Raw genomic sequence first — 23,527 nt, forward strand, 5'->3', positions numbered from 1 at the left:
CATGAACGTTCTACAGGAGGTTCCGCCACTGTCACACTGCCCAGAACCACACACACACACACACACACACACACACACACATACACACAAACACACACCTGAAAGTCACCCATAGAAGGGCCTCCATTAACTTAAGAATTATGAACTTTTAGGCAGCTGCAGGGTCCCAGCAGTAAAGCTACGTTGACCCCCCCCCGACACACACACACGCACACACACACACATACATAGCTGGATGCCAGCCAGCCCCCATCATGAACGGTGAATCAATGATCTTCCATTGGTCAGCGGACAATGGATCAGTTTCAGAGGTGACACAGAACAGCAGAGTGTGTGTGTGTGTGTGTGTGTGTGTGTGTGTGTGTGTGTGTGTGTGTGTGTGTGTGTGTGCTTACACGGTAAAACAACTGCGCAATAGAAGTCATTTGAAGAATGAAGGACATGTCCCGCGAGGCGGGACATGAGAGCCAATCAGGAAGTCTCTCAGCCTCGGGATGATCCCTGAGCCAGAGAGGAATGAATCAACTCCATTTAAAAGACAGAAAACATCCACCTGCAGGACGGAGGATCTCTCTCTCTCTCTCTCTCTCACACACACAGACACACACAGACACACACACACACACACAGGTGTACTGATGATATGTTTTCAGGGGATTGGAGATCGTGCTGAGGGACTCACAACTCACAAACATCTTTTCCTGCATCTGCCACCCCCCCAGGCTATGTCAATCACTCTGACGGGTCAGAACCAGCTCCAAGAGGCTCCTCCTGAGATATTCTGGTCAGTACAAGAAGGAGGACGAGAACCAAAGCCGGGCAGAACCTCCCTCAGCCCACCAGGACCCACCAGGGCCCGCCTGGACCCACCAGGAAGAGCCACAGTCAAACAGCGCATCGACACGGAAGCAGTTTCCACAATGCCCGGACATCCTGATCGGACAGGTGGAGCGCTGGAGAGCGTGACGTAAAGTCATGGACGCCACTCAGCCGCTGCTTGCAGGTCAGCTGGAATGAAGGCTTACATAACCACACACACACACACACACACACACACACAGGCACTCAGAACACTGTGGTATCAGCATGATGTCAGCCCCATGCGTTACATCATTGGGAGTGTTCTGTTCTCCAGGGGGAACATGAACCTCTCTCCTGTAGAATGGAGCATCATGGGAAAAAAACGTCTTCCATCACCTGGACACACACACACATGCAGCCAGGAGAGTTTGGACCATACCATGTGGCAATGGGGGGGGACAGACAGTCTAACCATCTCCTCCAGAAGCGTGATGATCCTTAAAGCAGAGGGGATGGATCCAAGGGCTCAGAGAAGACACCACAGGGCACATGGAGGTCCACGGTGGACGAGAACTTCAGATAGGAACGGAGATGAGACCCACCGACCCGACACTGACCGACAGACCAGGAAGGGAATCACTCTTCATTGGGAGGAGGAAGTCCGAGCCTTCACTCTTCTGACGAAATGGAGCTCCTGGTGTGGTCCACCTGCCCGGGGGGTCAAACAGAGGACCACCTGGAGACTGTATGAGATCCTCCTGGACTGACTGCTAAGGAGACATGGGTGGTGACCATCAGCAGGAGGGCCAAGAAACAGAGCAGAGCAGCTTTTCAAAATATAACAGGAGGAAGATGTTCTAAACAGGACATAGCCTCCACAGCAAGACAACATCTGGATAGTGACGCAACGTCAGGAGAGGGAGAGGGTCAGGAGAAGGAGAGCCCACGCAGAAGAAGATGGAGACCTTTCTCTGTGTGGACCATCAGCGGTCGAGCTCCAGGAGAAGGAACGTGGACGGGCCCAGACTAGTGGCTGCTTCCGGGACCTCCATAAATCCTGCTGTTCCTCTGCTTCTCTGTTATTTTCTAATTAAAGAATTAGGTCTTGGCGTTCTCCACCATTCCATCCACCTCAGCTGGAGGACTTCGCTGGAACATCTCTCATCCCCAGATTTCCTTTATTGATGAAAGTCATGTATTAACTAATTTTTTGGCAGAGTTAAACCGGGCCTGCGTCCTCGGCCTGGTTCTTCTGCCGCCGGCCAAGGAACCGGAGCAGGAGAACGTCTCACCGCCCCAGAGTCTGTGGTTTTTCACTTTCTTGTCCGTCCATCTCAGATGTTCTAACAGGACTGAAGAAGATCAAGACCCCAAGCCAGAGAGGGGCGGAGTTTAGCCTCTTTTCCATCATTTTATTAAAAACACGTCACATCTCCAACAGAACAAGTACAGTAGGAAACACCAACATCTGACATGACACAGAGTCCACCAGAGCACGGGCTGGAGGTCCGGTGGGGGCGGAGGTCACAGTCATCTCCACGCCGGACTGCTACTGCTTTGCTTCCGTCCTGAAGAGCTGAGTTATTGCTTGGAAAATCAGTGTCGGGCGGTGCAGGTGAGGAGCACCATCCTCAGAACATCACAGCAGCACATCTCCATTCACAGATCCACAACATGGGCTTCTTGTGATATAAAAATAAGTTACAAATCTGAATAAATATTTTACACAACACTTATAAAACATGTAGTTCTTCTGAGAAGGTCACACGGATCTTCTGTCGGTCCTCAGCTGGAGAAAGGACCAGTCCACATTGTTTAGAGAGACACTTATTAAGATTCCAAGAAGAAGAAGAAGAAGAAGAAGTTGAAGACGAAGAAAACATGTATGTGTGTCCAACTGTTCAACAGAGAGAAGACCGAGGGGTTCTGCGAAGCCTGGCGGGTTCTCCTCCTGGTGCAGCGTGGAGAACATCTCAACGGCCCAGATGAACCCCCTGCAGAGACAGTGGTCCAGAGGATCTTCAGAGGCTGGAACAGACAGAGGTTAGACCATGAGCCGGGCCCTGACAGGTCCTGCAGTTTCTGTGAAGACCACCCGTAACCCCTGATGGTTCAGATCCCACGTCTGAACCAAGGTCCGAAGCGAGTTGACCGACCATGATCTCCTGCTGACCTCCTGAGATGGTCAGTCCTCTGAACTCCTCAGAGACTCTGTCCAGCAGCTCTTTAGCTCAGACCTAATACTGGAGGACCAGAATGTCAGGGTGGCCTGAAGGTCTTTTTCTCTCCACTGGAGTCAGTGAGAAACTAGGAGAGGAACCCGGAACCCTACAGGCCAGCAAGTGAGCTTCAGGTCCCAGAAGCTCCTCCTCCAGTCTACAAATGTCAGCAATTCTTTAGTGACCTCACAGAACCTCTGGAGGTCTGAGGAGGTCCACCTTGGATTGTCACCTGGATCCAGGCCGAGGCCAGAGAGGAGGAGCGGACAACTCTGCAGCAGGAGGCTTGCTGAGTCAAGGCAGAACTTGGTTTGAAGGACACGTGATGAGCTCCAGCTCAGGAAACAAGGACATCGTTGGAGTTGGAGATGGAGCTACAGAGCATCTACTCAAAACCTTATGAAGGACATGAACAAATGTTCTAATGACGTTCTGGTTCTACTCACCTGGTCTTGAGGCGCTTCTGGGGAAGAGCTCTGAAGAGACAGAGAAAAGGAAGGTGTCAGTAGATCAGGTGACCTTAGAAGCTCACAGTGAACCTCCACCAGTGTGTCTCTTCTATTGGACTTGATGGATCCCACCAAGGCTGCTCTCACACCGGCACTGTGTGGAACTGAGACAAACCCTGGTGTCTTCTGGGAGGTCCTGGTACCGTTGGACTGGAGTGAACACTCAACCCTCACCTCCAACTCCTGTCCAGTACGTGTTGGAGGTCAGGAAGCAGGTGGACCAGGCCTGGACCAAGGAGCAGAAGCAGAGCACCATGGTAGTCCGGCGGGTGAAGACCAGGATCAGAGTCTGGTCTGGAGGTATCTCCAGGTCCATCAACAGATCCCCTGTTGGTGGACGGTAAGGGAGAGAACCAGCAGAGGCTTTCATCTCAGCTGAGCAGGGTCTTCTGAGGGTTATCACACGGTCCCCTCCGTAGGACAACGTCTCTCTTCTACATTATCTTCTTCTCTGGTGAACATCCAGCTGGCAGATGATTGGTCTGTGTGGCAGAGTGCAGTGTGACAGTGAACCAGACCTGAGGAAGGTCCCACCATGGTGTAATCTGTCCATCACCCCTCCATGGTGTCTTCTACAGCCACCTCCTTCCAGGCCTGGGTCTGACCAGCACATGTTGCCAGCTCTGGTCGAGATGGCCTGAGGTGTTCTGGATGGTCTTCTCCTCCCAGGGCTCCTTGCAGCTGTTTATGGTGAACCTCACAGCTGAGAAAGTTTTATTAACGTGGAGAAGATTGTGAAGACCAGGCTGTCCTGCTTCCTGCTGTCAGTGACCTCCACACCACATGCCCTGATCTTCTCAGCAGGACCCAGACTCAACTTCAAACACCAATCAGAGGAGGATGTTCTCCACCCGTGGAGACACACAAAGGAACCAGTTGTCTCCCCTCAATGTTCAACACACACACACACAAACACACACACACACACACACCTGTATATGTTGGGGTCCAACAGCATGGCCGTGTCGTGAGGGAGCTGCGATAGATGAACCACTTTGGTCTTCAGCTGAGATCTTTCCGTCTCATTCACCCACACGTCGGGCAGTCTGCAACACACACACACAAAGACAGTCAGGGCAGGAGTGGTGTTAAAGGGGTGAATGTGTGTGTGCGTGTGTGTGTGTGTGTGAATGTTTGTGAAAGAGTATGTAAGTGTGTATGTGTGCGTATCACTGCACTGAATTCAACCATCAAAATCATCTTTCACCTCGTGAAGTTCCTTAGGGCAGATCACTGTCATCTTTGTGGACACACACACACACGCACGCGCACACGCACACACACACGTGCATTCTGTGTGTGTGTGTGTGTGTGTGTGTGAAAGCAGTGGCTGACAGGCGGAGGTGAAGATGGCAGAAACAAAGAGCCCCCCCCTTAGCCCGCCGTGGCTCCGCCCCCAGCCTTCCCCCCGTCACTATGTGCGTCATCACTGAGGCCCCAAGAGATGCGCGCACACATGCGCACGCGCTCTCACACACACACACACGCGTACACACACACACACACACTCACGCACACACACTGCGGGCAGGCAGGCAGCCAACTCAAACTCTCCTCTTCTCCAGCCTAATCAGCCCATCTAAAGTGTGTGTGTGTGTGTGTGTGTGTGTGTGTGTGTGTGTGTGTTTGGTGGCTGCAGGTAGTGCTGCCACCGGACACCAGGTGGGGGGGGGGCTAGATGGGGGCTCTGGGTCTAATTAGCAGGAGAACCCAGGATTGTTCCAGCATCTTCAGTCTGAAGGCACCTGGAGTTCCACAGGTCCACCCATTCATCCTGTAGTAATGTCACCCAGGACCTCCATGGCATCCAACATCCACACAGTTCAGCAAGCTCCTGAGACCACCTGCTGGAAGTACAGCCGCGTTGAAAACCACCTGATGGACCAAGTTTCCAGACATTTCCAGGTGGCTCTGACATGTTTCCAGGCAGATCTTCAACAGCGCTGCAGAAAACCGACATGCAGCTGCAGGGTTGAGGTTCACGGTTCTGGTATCTAAGAGGTCTTCGTGAAGGTGAAGGTCTTCCAGCCTTTTCTTGCAAATCAAGGCCTCATGGAGTTTCTCCTTTTCATTCCTTTAAATGAGGAACCGGGGAGGAACCTGAGGAGCACCCATAGTGCCAGCAGCTTCGAGGCCCGGGTCCTTCAGGTGGTGACCGGCGGACCTGCTGAACATCCAACATGCAAGAAACCCGTGTACCAGTGTGTGAGTTTGTGTGTGTGTGTTATTATATCCTGACAGATGAGCAGCTCTGAGGGCCAGGAGGTCCGACATGTGTCAGCCAGCACGAAGGTGGCCGTGTTTCCTCTCAGGTCACTTCTGAGCACCTTCCAGGTAGTTCCCCCACCCTTCCATGCAGTTCGACTCCTTCGGCGGTCGGTTCTGTTATGCTTTCAATCCTGGTTCTTCTTCGGATGAGATGACAACTCCCCAGAACAACACGACATGGCTCCTCTTCCTCTTCCAAGTTTTCCAGGTATTGAACACCTTCAAGGACATGTGCACACCCTGGAGAAAACATGTCTGGGAAACAAGGTGGAGAGCAGATGCCCCCATAAGGATCTTCATCTGGCCTTTGGTTCCTTTAACCTCGAACCAGCAGGCTGTCAGCTCCATCCACAGAAGAAGAAAGTCCTTCATTGTCAGGAGATCTCCTGCAAGTCTTCACGGCACACCGGACTGTTCTGAAGGACACTGACCTTCGGGACCTTCTCTACCCGGCGTGTATCGGAGGAGAGGACAACAGCTGATGAAGATGTGTGTTGCTATGTCGGGTCAGGATGAGGAACATCACCCTCTCCTTCCTGCCGCGTCGTTGTTCTGTCATCACCCGTGGAACGTGGATGGAAGCTGTCGGACTACACATCTGCTCTGAGGTCATTTCTCCTGGAGACATCACGTTCAGAGGGCTTCTCCTCGAAGAGATGATCTCAGCTGACTGGAAGGTCCAGCTCCAGCGTGTCAGGTCCCCTGACATCACGCCAGGACGCTGACGCATGTTGCTGAAGGTGGACCTCCTGCTAGTAAACCCTCAGGCTGGCACGGAAATTGAGACGCTGACAGAGAATGTTTGACTCACATGTCCTCTGGTGTCCAGTGGAGGAGGACCTTCACCTTCCCGCATCCTTCTTTCCGCCGGGCGAGAACCTGAATGGAGACAATGGAGGAGACAAACAGGCTGAGCTCTGGGAGAACCGCGTCACGTGTCCTTCTGATTTCAGTGGGCATCTGATACCGCGACAGAGGAGAGGCGGGTTCCCGCTGGTCCTTGGCTGGGATTCTTATGTACTCCAGCCGATCGGAGCCACCTGCACCACGTCGCCCTCGGTGGAGACCCACCAGAACCCGGAGATACCTCCATTCTCAGAGGAACAGAGACAAACCAAAGATGTACGACCAATCCCTGTCGTCTCCATGACGATGCTCTCCTCTGAGGCAGGAGGTCTCTTCAGCCTGCAGGAGGCTCTCCCAGCCGGGTCAACTGTGTCTACACCGCGAAAACCTCCAGGACCTCCAGCTGGTGAAAACACATCCGAGACGTGGCCAGATGATCCTCGGCGGCATCCGTCCTCCACGCCGAGATGGTTTATAGTAGGACAGTCCTGGAATCCACACAAATATTGTGAGAGGGGAGCCGAGGAGCTGGAAAAACAAGCGGGCCTTCAGAAATAGCTGCAGAGAGAAGGTCCTGCGTCACAGGCCTTTCATGTCGGGAAGGTCTATTTTTAGGGCCGCCGATGAGCTCATACCAGAAGAACTTCTCCTACGCACACGATATCTGGAATGATTCCTGGGGCTCCAGGGACGAACACGGAGACCAGCTCCGAGGACAGCGTGGAGGAGATCCTCCTCTTTCTCCTGAGATGTTCTTGCCCTCCCTGTCTGCAGCGAGAACATGCTTTTGTTTCTTTGGTCTTCATTCCATCCATCATCTCCGCATTCTTGACCAGCGTGAGGAAACATCCTGCTAGGTGGGGGGGCGTGTCTTTTGAGAAGAAGCAGAGACAACCTGGAAGCTGCAGTGTTTACGCATCCGTCAGGGGGTCTGGAGGACGCGTCTGCTCTGAGGAGGTGGAGGCTGAAGAGCAGGGCCTCTCCTGGAGCTGGGTGTGTGTGTGTGTGTGTGTATGACAGCTGCATGTAAACACACACGCACACACACACACACACAAAAAAGTGCTATTCTGGGCTGGGTGGTTTAATACGATGAGATGACAGAAGAACCTGGACAGGAAGCTGGAGATCTGGTTCCTGGCCGAGAGTAATGTGTGTGTGTGTGTGTGTGTGTGTGTGTTTATTGGTGGATCGACATGAGACCTGTCAGTCCAACCAAGATGGATGAGATATGAAGAGGCTCTTGGAAGAGCTTCCCCCCTCTAAGAAGGCCTCTCACTGCCTATAAGCAGGTCCTCATCCTCCTCATGGAGAGCGTGGAGAATGTGTCTTCTGACGGCAGCTCAGACAGCGTGATGGAACACCTGCAGACAGGGTCTCCTCCCGTGTTACCAGAGGAGATCCCTGACCGGTTGGAGACCTACACCCAGTCCACCAGAGGACCTCCAGGCGGACTGGGTGATACCATGTATGGAGTAGAGCGGACCGGTCCTGAAGGTCCTGGGGCCAGAGGAACCCACAGATGGAGGAGGTCCTCAGGCAGCAGTTCACCAGAGGCCTCCTGACAGCAGGACCATTACGTGACCAGGCACATGTGAAGGCTGAGGGCTACGGTTTGAGGAGCACCTGGAGGTCCAGATAGTTTCCACGACGGAGGTTTGAGATTGAATCTGAAACTGGGTGTGGGTCTGGGGTCAGAGGTCAGAGGTCAGGGGCGGAGCTTTGGATGACGCAGATCACTGAAGTAACAAAAACATCCCATCATAAACATGAGGTCTCCCTCTGGTGAGTCAGAAGGCCAAACTCCAACTCCGGAGGCTTGTGGTTGAGAAGGTTGGAGAACTTTTGCCCCATGGGACAGATCTCCTTCTCCTTCCTTCCCGTTCCATGAGCCGAACTCTACCCGACCCTCTCCCAGGAAGCTACTCACTGGGACCCCAGAGGAGTGACAGCAAATGTTGGTGGACCAGACCTTCTGTCCGGCAGAGCTGCTGGAGTGCACGGCTTGACTGGAACGGACACGTGAACGGAGATCATCTCAAACCTCATCCAAACGCAGAATGAGGCCCACAACTCTGTAAAGGCACCCCGTCCTATCTTCAGGAGACCATGTCATACACCCCTTCACGCGACCTCCATGGGGACCCATCGACGAGCGGCGCTTCAAGACATCTTGACTCAACACCATCTATTCATGAACCCAGCAATCTTCTCAGGTTAGCGGAGCATCGTGCAGACTCTCACCCGCACGCAGACCTCCGTCAGGCTTGAACTGGGACCTTTACAGGTTTGCGAAGCAGGTTCTGACAACGTCCTCACTTTCAGGACATGGAAAATATGGTCACCGACAGGCAGAAGGTGCAAGAGAGCTCGTCTGGAACCAGACAGCCAGGACCAGAAGACCTGATGTGTCTCCTGCCGCCGTGGACCTGCTGGGTGTTACAAGTGTCTCCAGACAAGCACCCCAACTTCTTCTAGCCTTAAACGCAAAGCCATGTGAGGGGGTTCAAACTAAGGAGAGGTGGTGTCCCCCCTCTGGGAGAACCTGGAGTATGCAGGTCCTGAGAAGATTAGCTGCTGGACACATCTTCAGCCTCCACATTAGGTTTTGCCCGTCAAAGAGGTTTGTTCCCCTCACTGTGACCTGCTCCAGGACATACAGCACCACAGAGGTTGTTCATGATGCATCACAGGAGGAGGAGGGTGGAGGAGATGGAAGAGCTTGGAAGCACTGCTCATCAAAACAATCCAATTGTCCCCCCTGTGACGCCTGATTCATGGAAAAGCAGCGTGGAGCCTCTAGGCGGCGTGCAGGGTTCACGGTGAGTGCAGGCAGGAGAATGCCGCCGGGGGGAAGCTCAGAGAAACCCTCTGACGCCCCCTGCTGTCCAAGAAGAAGATCAGATCAGGATGGAGGAGGAGATGGAGAGGAGGAGATGCAGAGGATACTGACAGTCAGGAGGTCAAGCTCTCAGTCTGGGTGTATGGAGTTCCTGCACAACGGTACGTGTGGTGATGGTGCTGCCCGCAGATGTGACGCCAAAGAAGAGCTGGTGCATGCAGACGTCCTCAGTCGAAGCCCTGCAGCTCCTTGGCTGACGGCGGAAAAGCAGGTCCGTCTGGTAGTCCGGAGCACGGACGTTCACCAGCCCGCTACCTTTTCACTTTGCTGAGGATCCACTGAGGATCTTCTGTTGATCCTGGAGGAGGGTCCCCCAGACTCACCGTGCTGTGGAAGAGGACGCTGTGTCCGTTGCCCACGCTCTCGATATGGGTGGCCAAGTTCAGACACACGGCGCGTTGGCGGATTGCATCCATCGTCTGTGCGTCAAAGAAGTCATGGGGCCTCGCTAGAAGACACAAAGGCAGGAGACAGGGGGCAGAAGGTCAGATGTAGGTGAAATCTGGGTCTGCATGGGCGTGACGAAGAAAGTAGGAGGAGGTTCTAAACTACAGTTGGAGCTCGGAACCTGAAGAACATCAAGCGCTTCAAGAGCTGGATGGAAATCAGAGCTGAGACCTGGACCAGATGTTTACTGTCTGTCAGGAACCGCACTGGTACTTTTGGTGACCTTTTAAAACACAGAAGACCTACTTACACCTCCTGCCGAGGTCCAATCACACCTCCTGTATCTTCTAACAAGCAAACAGGTTGGTCTTGAGAGTGCTCTATAAAGACATCACATCATGTCTGGTCTAATAATGGCTCTGGAGCTGGAGCAGGACCTCCATCCAGCCTTGGAGGGTGAACCACTATGAATGTGGTTAAAGGCCCCCCAGGTGAAGGTCAAAGCTTCAGGTTTCTGAGTGACGGGACCATCTGTCTCCCCGGCGGAGAGGAAGGCATGAAGATGGAGAGAGGTTTGAAAGCAGGACGTTCTTCAGGTACGTACGTAGGGAGCACCTGCGTTTGTTCTTGAGCTTCTTCCTCTTGTTGAGGCCGGCCTTGGATGGGGACTCCTCCTTCAGCTTGGCCTGGCTGGACATCTTGGAGGAGCTCTGCTGGCTGAAGTGGCTGGGCACATGTCGGGCAAGCCCCCCCTGGGAGGCAAAGCTGGCGTTGCAGCCGCCCACGACACACTGAGGAAGAACACGGACACATTCTCATCTGGACGGGTCCTCCACGACATATTCACAACTAAGTAGGGGCCTCCTACTGGAGCCAGTGACTGAACACTTTCCCCATCACTCACACACATTTGACAAAGACCGGTTGTCACGGAGACACCAAAGCCAGAAAGCACCATCTGACTGGATCCGCAGAGCACAAGCGAAGATCTCACCTTGAAGGGTTTGTCTCCACTGTGGGTCAACATGTGTCTCTGCAGCCAGCTCTGGCTGGTGGAGGGCGTGTTGTACACCTTGCAGCCCTTCCACAGACACACAAACACCTGGAGGACACACACACACACACACACACACACACACACACACACACACACACACACACACACAGGAAGAGGAGAAACACCGTAACATCACATCCCAGCAGATCCAGACTAGGCCGTAAGGAAATCCCCATCAGACACCAGGAGGTGGAGGCGAGGTGGACCCACCCCTCCTCTCTGGCCGTCCACGTGGATTCCCCTGATGTGCTCGGCCAAGTCGGGGCTGGAGTTGAAGCAGTGTGGGCAGAGGTCCCAGCAGCAGGGGTAGGCCACCGTCTTTGCTCTGGAGGCGCCGGCGCTGCTCTGCCCGTTCATCATGGCCGGCGTGGAACGTCCGCTGGATACCGTACTCTCCATCTCCATCAGGGTGCTGCTGATACTGGAGGGAGAGGAGCACGTGAGAGGTTGGGGGGCAGGTGGAGACTCCACGGTCAATGTGATGGACATTTGGTAGAAGCCTTTCCTAAGGATTTTCACAGGTGAACCTTATTCGACCAACAACCAGTTCAGATCCTCACTCTTCAACTCCACCCTCTTCACAAAGGCGCCTGAGGCTCATCCGAAAATACTGCATGGATGCATTCATTAAGCTGTTAAGTATGACTAGGACTGGAGGTGGACCCTGGACTTCTGATCTTTGGACAGACTTCTGACTGATGGTCAGATGCACTCCTTAGAGGACCAGAGCAGAACAGGTGTATCTTAGCAGGGGGCGCCGCAGGGGATGGTCCTGTCTCCCTTCCTGTTCACGCTCTACACCTCAGACTTCGGGTTCTCCTCGCAGTCCTACCACCTGCAGAAATTCTCAGATGACTGCCATCGTGGGCTGCATCAATGGAGGCCAGGAGGAGGAGTACAGGAGTGTGGTGGACAGGTTTGTGGAGTGGTGTGGACTGAACCACCTGCAGCTCAATGTGTCTAAGACAAAGGAGCTAGTGGTGGATTTCAGGAAACAAAGAACCCACCTGAATCCGGTCACCATCAGGGGTACTGATGTGGACATTGTGGACACCTATAAATACCTGGGTGTCCACTTGGACAATAAACTGGACTGGACCTTTAACACCAATGCCATCATCAAGAAGGGTCAGAGCCGTCTGTTCTTCCTCAGGAGGCTCAGATCTTTCAACGTCTGCAGGACCATGCTGCAGATGTTTTACCACTCGGTGGTGTCCAGCGTCATCTTCTACGCTGTAGTGTGCTGGGGCAGCAGGCTCAAGACAGCTGACGCTAACAGACTCAACAAGCTCATCAGGAGCACTGGGTCTGTCCTGGGAGTAGAGCTGGAGTCTGTTGTGCAGGTTTCAGAGAGGAGGATGATGAGGAAGCTCCACAGCATCATGGACAACATCCATCACCCCCTGCATGCCACATTGATGTCCTGTCAGAGCTCTTTCAGTCGTAGACTGATACCACCAAGAGCTCCACTGAACGCCACAGGAGGTCTTTCCTACCTGAGGCTATCAGACTTTAATTCCTCTTCCCTCAGCCGCAGGGAATCTTCAATCTTTGTAGTTACTGCTAACAGTTAGACAATTCATATTTCATTATATTTCTTATTCTTCCTCCTTTCTACTATTATCTATTACTGTTATGTTTTTGTACTTGAAACTCTGGCACAACAATTTCCTTCGGGATTAATAAAGTTGTTCTCTCTCTCTCTCTCTGTCTTAAGGTAACCAACCTCAGACTGACTTTGTGTAATCATCAAATGATGACCTCCAGTAGTATGTGTGAGTGAGTGTGTGCGTGTGTGTGTGTGTGTGTGTGTGTTTATGTGTGTGTGTGTGTGTTTATGTGTGTGTGTGTGTGTGTCTGGACAGACAGCTGGACCCCCGGCCCCCCCTCCCCCGGTGAGGCGGTGCTGCCGACCTGTCCTCTGAGTCCATGCGGCTGAGCGGCTCCCCGTCGGAGGAGGAGACCTCCACGCTGGCCCGCCTCTTGTCGCTCAGCTCTCCGTGGTCGCCGCCCGGCTTCTTGTCGCAGTCCGTCCCTGGGCAGCGGCTCTCCTCCCCAGGCTCCTGTTTTGCGGCCTCCTCCTTCACCGCCAGCCCGGTGGGCTCCTTGCCCTCCCGGCCCGGACCGCGCTCCGGCTCGGACTGGCTCTCGGGCTCCGCCGCGGCCCAGCCCACATCGGCCGCCTCCTCGTCACCAACCGAACCGGCCGGGGCGCGCCGGGGGCCGATGGCCGGCTCCTCCGGCGGCTCGGCGGACAGGCCGGGCCTGAGCCGCGGCGCGTCTTCCGGCGTGCCGTCCACCGGGCTCCGCGGCCCTTCCTCCGGTCGGTCGTCCACCGGACACCGCGGCGCATCCTCCGACCGATCCTCCCCCGGGCCGCCCAGCGGGCTCCGGACCGCGGCGTCTTGCTCTCCGTTTGGGGCGGCAGCGGCCATTACTGCGGCGCGCGAACCGCGGACTGCTTTCTGCCTCGGTATTGGCTCGTTCCGCCGTCGACAGGCTCGCGCGGTGGAAGGGGGCGTCTCCCCGTGCTATGATTGGACAGGGGTGGCGGAGGGGGCGGGAACAAGGGTATTTAAACAGGTCGTGCGTCAGAGTTTGCTGAACACCGCCCTCCAACCCCGGGACCCACCGGGACCCACCGGGACCCACCGGGACCCACCGGGACCCACCGGGACCCACCGGGACCCACCGGGACCCACCGGGACCCACCGGGACCCCACCCTCTCGGAAGCAGAATGGTCCCCACGGTTATTTCTTCCTCCCCATCGCTTCCCAGTGACGCCAAAGACCCGACAGGAGCGAACATGAATAAATGTAGTTTTCATACTGACTTCCGCACTCTGAAAATGAAAGCGTTTCCGGACGAGGCGGGACCTCCTGTTCTAGATTGTCGAGGTATCGTTGTTAATATCAAGTTTGACTGAAGAACGAAATCACGTCAAGGATGCGGCAATATAGGCTGGCCAGGACACACGCACACGTGAGCAGAATGTGAATTGTTAGTGATATTTGTGACTATTCATCTATTAATGAAGAGTGACTACAAGAAGATCAGGGTGCAGGTTTGGGTTCGTCTCCTTGCCTTGACCTCTCCAATGTCCAGTGAGATGTTTTGTAATGTAAATTGCCAAGGAAGATGTTGCTGGGTGGGGGTGGGGGGCTTTACAGAAGGTTGACCTGGACACCCCTGCACGTGGGCGTTACAGAGATTGAAACAATGATCGTCCACAAGAGGGAGCCACAGCTCCACAATCATTTTAATAAACAAGGCGTTGGGACGTTTGTCCAAGTATCATGTTAAAGATTTACCTGTGAAGACATCATCTACTTCCAGTCTCACGCTCGTCGTGAAATCACACCCTAGACTTGTCGGACGTGGACACTGAGAGAGCAGCTTTCTGCTGACCGGGGAGCTCCTGATCGTGACCGGCCCTGGCTCCATCTCATGCTATGACCCCACTCCACTCCAGCAGGAGGCAGTGCAGGACACAAGAGCCTCCAGAAGCCTTCCATATCTGCGCGGTTCAGACTAGAATTCCTGTTTTCTTACCCTTCTGCTGGTTCTGCTCTGCAATGAAGGCAGAGGACAGACAGAAGGCTCACCTGTTGATGCATTGCTACCAAGGTAGTGCCATGGAGGTCCTGAGGGAGCGGAATTGGGCAGTCCGCTGAAGAACTGTCCGTCCACACGGCAACATCGATTGAGCGTTCGCACAGAGCGCTGGCATCCACTGTGCTGTCCATCTTGGAACATACATCTTCATCAGCCCCCCCTCTTCCCGGTTGATGTATCGCTTAACTACCATGGCACAGTGGAGTTCCATGGGAAGCGATGTTGGACCACATCTAGGGCAGATGTTCCTGTTTACCTATGGAGCCTGAGTATGAATGAGCCCTCGGTCAGGAAACGCTCCAAGTGTTGAGGATGAAGATGAGGGAGTACCTCAATCTTTGTAGTTACAGTCAACAGTTAGGACAATTCATATCTAATTGTATTTCTTATTCTTTCTCCTTTCTACTATTATCTATTACTGTTATGTTGATTTTTTTTTTTTTACTTGAAACTCTGGCACAATTTCCTTCGGGATTAATAAAGTTGTTCTCATCTCATCATCTCATCTCATACCTTCACCCCCCCCCCCCCCCCCCCCCCCCGTTCAGCACCAATGGCCACGGAGCTGCTGAGGATCAGACCAAACCGGACAAGCACTTGTTAAGAAGAGAGACATTTATTGAAGAAGATATAAAACAGACGGGACAGCAATGAGTAACGCTGCGTGTCCAACACACTCCTTGTCATCCAATCATATACACTGTAAACTCTGATAATTACACTTTGTACACAAAGTCATCCTGCAGCTACAAACGGGTGTTATTGCTCTTCACATGTGTGCATCTCTTCTACTAAAGGCAGAGGGTGTGAAAAACCAGCACGCCATAAACGTCAAACTCATCTGTTCTGTTAAATAGTTTTCTCTCCGCAATTTAAGGAACAAACAGAGTAAACAAACACGGGGGGGGGGGGGGGGGGGGTTGGGGGGGTCACCGCAGGTACTGACACACCTGATGATCCAGATCAACCGTTTCAAGAACAAGGAACATTAAAACCTCCAAAGATTAAAACTGAACAACTAAAATATGATCTTGTCTGGTTGAAGAGCACAAAGTCCCGATGGTTCCGCTTCCGGAGGCGTCCCAGTGTGCAGGCAGGGCTCAGAGCCAGCTCTTTCTCGGCCTGAGAGCGTCTTCTTCATTCCCCCCTCATCTTCATGTGTAGGTTTTGACTGAAGCAAGAGCTTGTGCTACGAGGAGAACATGGAGGATCTTATGAACAGGAAAGAAAGGGTGGGAGAAGTTTCATGTTTGGATTTTGACCTCCCTCAAACCCGCTAAAGACTCTGGGACTACAGGCCTGCAGGTCTACAAGACAAGACTCCAGGACTCCAGGATTCCATGACTCCAAGCCTACAGGTCTATAGGTCTCCAAGACTTTAATTCTACAGGACAACAACACTACAGGACTGTAGGACTACGGGACTGCAAGACTACAGTACTAAAGAACAACAGGACAAGACTACAGGAGTATAAGACTACAGGACTACAGAAGTACAAGACTACAGGACTAAAAGACTAGAGGGCTACAAGAAAGCTACAAGACTACAAGGCAAGACTACAGACCTGCAGGACCAAAGGGCCACAAGACTACAAGTCGAAAGGACTATAGAACTACGAGACTACAGGACTACAAGACTAAAGGGCTATAAGAGAGCTACAACACTACAGGATAACAAGGCTACAAGACTACATAGAAAGATTATTATGGACTCGGGACTACGGGACCACAAGACTGCAGGTCTACAGGACTACAAGACTGAAAAAGACATTAAACACCAGAAATAAATAATAAAATGAAGTACAAACACAGTAGGTGAATATTTCACATTCTGAAGAAAAAGACCAGGTGGGTTCACACTGCAGGGAAGGGAGTCAGACCAGATCCACTGTCCCTGAGGAGGGCTAGGTTTGCTGCTGCTAGATATTGGACAAGCAGATTAAGACTGAGGTGGTTTCCTCTTCTGTGGAGGCTGTGGAGCCATCAAAGGGACTCACACACACATGCTCTGCTGCAGGGCTGTCAGATCCTGGCCTCTGCTGAAGAACATCAGATCTCTGCACCCAGGGCGCCACAAACAGGATACACCACTTCAGATGTGTCTGATTTGAAAGGTCTAGATTCCCAGGATCTTCATGTCCTTCTCAAACATCTGAGTCACGTCAAGAAAACCAGGATCTGGTCTGAGGGCCTCTGGCCTGCAGCGTGAAGACCCAGCACTTTAGTAGTGCAAGTGTGGACAGGAAGGTGATGAAGGCCCTTACTTATGCTACTACACACACATGAAGTGAGAGCCGTCAGCGAGCTGAGGGGGGGTGTTAGGAGATGGTGGAAGGGGTGGGGCGGGGGGCAACAGGCTGTTCACTGCAACGAAACAGAGTAAGAAGGTCAGAACACATATGGACACAATGGAGGGGAGACCCACAAACATCAATGCCGTTCAACCACCGGGCCGAGGGCAGGGCGCAGTAAGCCGGCCTGGCCTCCAGGGGCCCCTTCTCCGCTGATCTTGACTTGTCGTCACAGCCGGTCAGGAGAACCGCTTTCACACACAGGAAAACCTGGACCGTATTTTTATTGGAAACACCGGGAAAGTACAAGTGCAGTTGCCAGGGGCAACCGGCGTCAATCCAGCAGACTGTTTTGCGCCTTTCAGATGGTTCCCGAACCACCACGGATGTGTGTGTGCTGAGGAGAGACGATGCCTCCGACCTCCAGCGGTACCACCGCAACTCATGAGGTCTTGGTCTGAGGTCCAACCCTGAGCCCTGCCTGGAGACAAGCCTGATGCCATCACACAACGCAACAATCATAACAGGGGATTGAAGATGCGGCTTCATCTTCCTCAGACACTCACACATACACTGACACTCACACATACAGACACAGACACTCACACATTCACTCAGTAAACTCATTTGGAAGTAGTGCTGGATGCTAACCGGTTCGGCTGCCCAGCTAATTAAAAATTAATTATGCTCCAGATCTTTTTATCAGCATTAACAAACTGAACTGCTATGATCCCCAGTGAGAAAACATCTGCCGCCCTGGATGAACCTGGTTCAAGTCTCTCCAAAGGAACCACTGTTCTTATTCTTGACTCTGAGCCGATTCATTTCTGAGAGTTATTACCGTGGAACAACAGAGGGTGGCTGTCTGGAACAGGAAGTGCGTGAGGTCCATCTAATCTGCAGTTCCTCCTGTAATCTGTGCTGGAGGTCCTGCTTTGTGGGACATCTTCCCAAAATCCCTCCTCATCAGGAAGGATGAGGAGGGATAAGGAGGCCCGCCTTCATCTCCTGGAGGAGGTGCCAGAACACAGACTGCCGACGCTCCTCCTCCTCCTCCAGGCCTTCCTCCAAACCTCCAGAAAGCCACGAATCAGCTATTCTTCTGTGTTCCTGGGTTCCATCAAGGGTTTCGCCCCTGTGCTCTGGTTCCTATAGATTATATATTGTTATCTAGTCCAGAGAGATCTGACGTAGGCTGATCTTCATCTCCTGCCTATTTGTATCCGTAGGTGGGATGGTGTGAGGGACCATGATGAACACATGAATGAATTCATGAAAGGATGAGGTGCTCCGGAGCTCCAGTCTCCAGACCTGCTAACCTACCTGCGACCAGCTTGCTGCGTCTGGAGGCCTCGGCTGCCAGCTCATACGAGATGTTGATCATCTTCTCCTGCTCCTGCACGGCGACCTCCTCTTCCACCTCCTCTGGGCTGAGAGCCATGCTGGGCACCACGTTCTGCATGCTGCACGCACACACACACACACACACACACACACACACACACACACACACACACACACACACACACACACACACACACACACACACACACACACACACAGCGGGTCACTATGCCAGCTGTCTTCTGAAGCAGAGTTCTCCCATTTTGAACAAGGAGCTGCAGGGGCTGGAGATGATAAAGACCCTGGTTCTTCTCCCACCCTGGACCACCCGCTCCAGACCTGAGGGTGAGGTTCTCCTGGTCTACCTGTTCCTAGCGATGAGGGCTTTGATCCGGTCCACCTTCCTCTGCTTGTCGGCCTCCTGCTGGGGGCTGAGGACCTCCTCCTGCTCTCCCCCAGCCTCCAGGTACCGCTCAGGAATCAGGACCTTCTCAGGCACAGAGAGCTGCAGGGACATGGGATGTAAATCTAACAGTCTCAGGAAGAGAAAAAAACTGGACAGAGCCAGGGCTATTTCTTCTTGTGTTTGTGTGTCTTCATGTGAGGTTCTGCTGCTTCCACATACTTCTGTTCTTCTATATGTTCTTCTGTACGTTCTAGTGTATGTTGCTCTGTAGTTTACAAACATATGTTCTTCTGTATGTTCAACCGTATTTTCTAGCATATGCTCATCTGTATGTCCTTCTGTATGCTCTAGCGTGCTGAGCTGAGGTTGTGTGGGTTCCAGATACCTCTCGTTCCAGGTTGAAGCTGTGGGCCTGCGAGGCCTCTTTTAGTCTGGCGATCTCCTCGGCCGGCGTCTCCTGCTCCCTCACCACCTCCTGCTGCCTGAGGGACTCCTCCAGCTCCTCGATGTCACTGCTCACCATGTCTCTGCGTCTCATCTGGGCGGGGTCAGAGGAGGAGACAGAGTCACCGGTGGGAGTAGAGTCCGGTGAGGGGGTGGAGTCAGTGGAGGGGCAATCTCAGGGAAAGGGTGGAGTCAACGGAGGGGCGGGATCAGGGAAGGGGTGGAATCTGAGGAGGGGTGGGATCAGGGAAGGAGTGGAGTCAGAAGAGGGGCGGAGCCATGGAAGGGGTGGGGCCAGGACAGGGGTGGATCAGGGAACGAATGAGTCAGAGGAGGGGCAGGGCCATGGAAGGGGTGGAGTCAGTGGAGGGGCGGAGCCAGAGAAGGGGTGAGGCCAGGGAAGGGGTGGAATCAGAGGAGGAGTGCGATAAGGGAAGGGATGTGGCCAGAGAAGGGGCGGAGCTGTGTGTTGGTACCTGGGTGCTGCGGAGGTGGCTGTCTTTGGTGAAGGAGTGGCTGCGGGCGACGGTGTTCTCCTCACTGCCACCCCGCACACCCATGCCCTTCTTCTTCTCCCTTAGCGCCCCCTGTTGGTGCCGTCGGATCCTCTCCAGCTGCTCCTCCACGCTCATCCTGGTCCTGCCGCTCTCTGCTGCCACGCACAGCTGCTGCTCCACAGCACTGCGAGGACGCTCCTGTCCACGGGGTGAGATGGATCGGGACATCACGGCAACTTGACGAGATGTCAAATCATGACAGCATGCATCAGACGACAATCCGCTGATCGCCTTTGTTTGTCCAGAGGGTTATCTGCTGAAACCGAGGAGCAGTGTCGGACCAGGGTGGGGGACTCACCGTCCGCAGGTCAGCCTTCTTGCACTTCCTAAGGGTTACATAGGAGGCAATGGAGGAAGACTCGGGCACCGGAGACTTGGTCCTGGGGGGCACGATGCCCACGGGGTAGGAAGCCCCTGCTGGACAGAGGACACAAAGAACACAGGGAGATGAAAATCTGATTTGATCTCATCTGAGGTGCTCCTCCAGGAGGACTTGCAGCACTGCACCTTTGCCTCCAGGGTAGTCGGGGGGGGCGTCGGCCCGGTCTTCTCCGTTGCTCTCGTCCACCTCGGCCACCGTGGTCAGCTCGGGCTCGCTCTTGTACAGCCGGTAGTCCGGACCCTGAAGGTCACACGGAACAGGGTTAAGGCATGTTCTCTCAAAACTGCTCCTCAGCTCCGCCGGGGTTCCGGTTCCACAACGAGAACCCAGCAATCCCAGCAGAAACGTCTGAGGACACCATGTCTCTGTGTCCATTAAGTGTTGAACAGAAGCATGAAGAGCAGGTGGATGTCTGAGGAGATGAGCCTTCATTCACAACCAAACAGAAAACGCAGGAAACACTTCATCCAAACATGAGGAGGACCCTCTCTAGCCAGAGCTCCAACCAGGAGCCACATGAAAATGTGAGATGTTCCTCCAAACCAAAGACCAAAAACTCAACATCAAGCAGGCGATGAATGATGACCAGGGGTTGATGGGGGTGGAGGTGGAAGCGGAGGTGGAGGTGGTAGGGGTGGTGGTGTTGGGGTGGGGCGCTTACGCTGGTGGAGCCATTCCTGCTCGCCTTCCCTTCATCTGATCTTTGTAGCCATGAAGATCTGGCAATAGCCTGGGGCGGGGGGGCGGTGGGGGGAGTGTAGGACTGGGGCAGAGGCGGGCGGGGGGGCACCGGGTCCTCCTCCTGGGGTCACACAGGGCGGGGGGGGGGTGACATATGGAGACCACCATCTGGTCCAAACAGGTCTGACCCCGAAGATCAGAACCTTCTCCAGCTGGTGACAGAGCTGTACACCCCCCCAGACCATCCAGATCCCTTAAGAACATTCACACCTCCAGAACACCTTCTATACGTCCCTCATCCTGCCTTCATAACCTGATAATAATGGGGAACCAGCCAGCATCTAAAGGTTCCACCTCCAGAACTATGTTCATGTCTCAGATGGCCTCGAGCCACTCATCATTAGCATTTCAAATGTATAAAGTAGATGCCAATGTAAGGAGAGTATGTTCTCTTGATGTTCCCCCTTGGAGAAGCAGACGTTCTAAGCCTTTCTTCAATGACCCAAAGAGATGAAGATCAGCTCTGGATCCAGATGTTTGCAAACTAAGCTATTATCTCTTTCTGTTAATCTGAGAACCTTCTGGACCAAATCTGGAGTACTTCATGTTTGACAGGAACTCCTGAAGGAGCGGCTGGTCCTCACCTCAGTCTTCTGCCGGCTGAAGGAGGTCCTGGGTCCATAGAAGCTCATCCCTTCTGCGGCACTTCTCTGGGCTCTGTGTTTATTCAGGGCCTCCATCACGTCCTGGATCCTCCATAGCTCCTTCTGGATGTGCAGGTGCTGTGGGCTAGGAGGCTCGGACTGCAGAGAACAGAGGAGCGGGAGGCTTCCACAACCAGTCCACTCTGAACCAGAGAGCCAACGCAGGTCCTCCTCAGAGAAGGTCCTACCTGGGGGCTCCCCAGGACCTCCAGCTGCTCCAGCAGGTTGTTCTTGGCCAGGATCACATCTCCTTCCAGCTTGTCGTACTCCCTCCAGGACCGCTCCAGTTCCTGGACCAGGATGGAGACAAGCATGGTCTTCAGCTCTTGCATGCGCGCGCGCCTGTGTATGTGTGTGTTTGCGTGCGTGCCTGCATGTGTGTGTGTGTGTGTGTGTGTGTGCTCACGGCTGTGGATCTGCTCAGCTCTCTGCATGTGCTCAGCAGGCCGCTCTGCAGAAGGTCCCTCTGCTGGAGGAGGCTGTGGGCACCGGCCGGGTCCAAGCAGCCCGTTTGAACCTCCTGGCTGGCCGACAGCAGGGCCGTTTCCAGGGTGTGCTGCAGGAGGAGTGCGGAGGTCATCCACAAGCATCACGGCACCAGGAGATCAGCTTCATGGAAGCTCCACCAAGTCCGATTGTTCCTTCACTTGCTTAAACCGATGGCTCAGCTGTAAATCATCCAACCACTAAGCCTCCCGTGCACACCTGTTTGAGGATTGTGGTAGGAAGACGTGGAGAGAACCCAGGAAGGAGAACATGCAGAGAACCCAGGACGGAGAACATGGAGAGAACCCAAGCAGGAGAATGTGGAGAGAACCCAGAATGGAGAACATGGAGAAACCAGGAAGGAAAACATAGAAGAAGCCAGGAGAGCACTGAGGGAATCCATGATGGAGAACATTAGGAGTGGAGTGTGGGGGTAGAAAAGGGGGAGGTTCTTTGCCCCCGGGGGTTGTCGGGGTTCACGGGTCAGAGGTCAGAGGTGGAGTGTGGGCTCACCTTCTCTCTGTAGAGCTGCTGCAGCTTGTCCTCCTGGGTCCTCACCACCTTGTCCTGCTCACACAGCCGGCTGAGTTTGGTCTGAGGAGAGAAGAAAGGTGTGTTCAGGGGGTGGAGCCATGGGGCCAGAGATGGCGTTGGTCAAGAGGGAGCGGGGCTTCGGGCTCACATCCAGGTCCGGCTCCTCCGGCATGCAGGAGAAGGCCTGGTCTCTGTAGTCCTCTAGAACCACCTGAGAAGACACACGGCTCTTCAGATGCAAACATACAATACTTCACACCCGGCCCCCGCCCCCTCTAGCCCTGCCCCCTTTGGGCTTCACCGGCGTCGCTTGTTTGTCTCCAGCAGAAGAACAGAGGTTTTCATGGGCCCATAAACCAATCCGGCGCACTGGCTGCGCGGCCATGTTGGGATGTGGTGTCAATCCCGCAGCTAACGGGCGCCAGTACTTGCATTACTCACTCAAATACTACTGGAGTATTTGAGTGACAATCCAGCTCTGTTTCCACAAACAAACTTTGAGTCAGAGTCTGAACGCCGTATAACAAGCTGTTCCACACATGTTCTCCTCTGGAACTGACTCCAGGCACTGTGGTTGAATGTGAGAACATCCAGAACAGGCACAGCTCCTCTAGCTCCTCCAGCTCCTCCAGCTCATAGGACAATGGACGGCTGGTGGGGGCAGCATGACCACTCACCATCTTCATCTTCTTGTTCTTCAGCAAAGGGAGGCCAACCAGGACCAAATCTCTGTCTCCAGTTCCCTGCCAGTGTTTAATGTCCTACTGACACCTTAAACCTCCTTCAGGTTCTCAAAGCAGGGGCCAGAACCAGCTGACAGGAGGGGAGAAGAAAGGGCGGGAGGTCAATGGACTCAGAAGCAGAGTCTCCTGAGAGCTTCAGCAGCCAGACGGAGAACAACAGGAGGGAGTCAACTCCACCTCCTTCGAAGAGAATAATGCCCTGCAGCGGCTGGATGGAGGACCTTTGACTCAACCAGGAGACAGGTCCAGGACAAGGACCTGGACCAGGTCTACAGATTGTTCCACCACCAGGTCCCAGGTGGAGGCTGAGGTGGACCTGAACACGGAGACGGTGGAGAAGTCATGTCCAC

At 53.8% G+C, this 23,527-nt stretch overlaps 2 protein-coding genes across 13 annotated transcripts in view; both read right to left on the reverse strand.

Annotated features, from left to right (window-relative positions):
* Positions 1 to 2,201: 2,201 nt before the first annotated feature.
* Positions 2,202 to 13,472, reverse strand: LOC147224645 (zinc finger protein aebp2-like). 4 transcript variants are annotated; one of them, XR_015107341.1, is made up of 10 exons: positions 12,904 to 13,472; positions 11,200 to 11,410; positions 10,927 to 11,034; positions 10,537 to 10,723; positions 9,869 to 9,993; positions 6,609 to 6,676; positions 4,462 to 4,575; positions 3,704 to 4,232; positions 3,467 to 3,496; positions 2,202 to 2,829 (listed from the first exon to the last, which is right to left on the reverse strand). XR_015107341.1 is itself a non-coding variant. In XM_086162703.1 (10 exons), exons 1-10 carry the CDS (start codon positions 13,422 to 13,424, stop codon positions 2,823 to 2,825), a joined length of 1,524 nt encoding a protein of 507 aa, XP_086018829.1. In that variant the 5' UTR covers positions 13,425 to 13,472; the 3' UTR covers positions 2,202 to 2,822. The 4 variants fall into 4 exon arrangements, 3 of the variants coding, with proteins under 3 accessions (XP_086018829.1, XP_086018830.1, XP_086018831.1); XM_086162703.1 differs by having other exon boundaries at positions 3,704 to 3,856; XM_086162704.1 differs by lacking the exon at positions 3,704 to 4,232 and having other exon boundaries at positions 12,904 to 13,471.
* Positions 13,473 to 15,202: 1,730 nt separating this feature from the next.
* The window catches only part of LOC147224646 (pleckstrin homology domain-containing family A member 5-like), a 30,635-nt gene continuing 22,310 nt past the window's right edge, over positions 15,203 to 23,527 (reverse strand). For 5 of the 9 annotated variants that reach the window (XM_086162700.1, XM_086162696.1, XM_086162693.1 and 2 more), the window contains 13 exons: positions 22,583 to 22,645; positions 22,414 to 22,494; positions 21,821 to 21,970; positions 21,603 to 21,704; positions 21,355 to 21,513; positions 20,155 to 20,269; positions 19,946 to 20,064; positions 19,567 to 19,785; positions 19,032 to 19,184; positions 18,606 to 18,745; positions 18,220 to 18,359; positions 16,870 to 16,969; positions 15,203 to 15,794 (listed from right to left, as the gene is read on the reverse strand). In XM_086162700.1, the coding sequence (XP_086018826.1) occupies positions 16,878 to 16,969; positions 18,220 to 18,359; positions 18,606 to 18,745; positions 19,032 to 19,184; positions 19,567 to 19,785; positions 19,946 to 20,064; positions 20,155 to 20,269; positions 21,355 to 21,513; positions 21,603 to 21,704; positions 21,821 to 21,970; positions 22,414 to 22,494; positions 22,583 to 22,645 (1,533 nt within the window). In that variant the 3' untranslated portion in view covers positions 15,203 to 15,794; positions 16,870 to 16,877. Of the gene's footprint in view, positions 15,795 to 16,869; positions 16,970 to 18,219; positions 18,360 to 18,605; positions 18,746 to 19,031; positions 19,185 to 19,566; positions 19,786 to 19,945; positions 20,065 to 20,154; positions 20,270 to 20,690; positions 20,832 to 21,354; positions 21,514 to 21,602; positions 21,705 to 21,820; positions 21,971 to 22,413; positions 22,495 to 22,582; positions 22,646 to 23,527 lie in introns of all 9 variants that reach the window. The other 4 variants (XM_086162702.1, XM_086162695.1, XM_086162698.1 and 1 more) reach the window with 4 other exon arrangements.

Source organism: Fistularia commersonii, chromosome 17 (assembly GCF_037954325.1).
Source record: "Fistularia commersonii isolate RoL2024-O1a breed Wild chromosome 17, RoL_Fcom_v1.0, whole genome shotgun sequence".
Taxonomy (NCBI): Eukaryota; Metazoa; Chordata; class Actinopteri; order Syngnathiformes; family Fistulariidae; genus Fistularia; species Fistularia commersonii.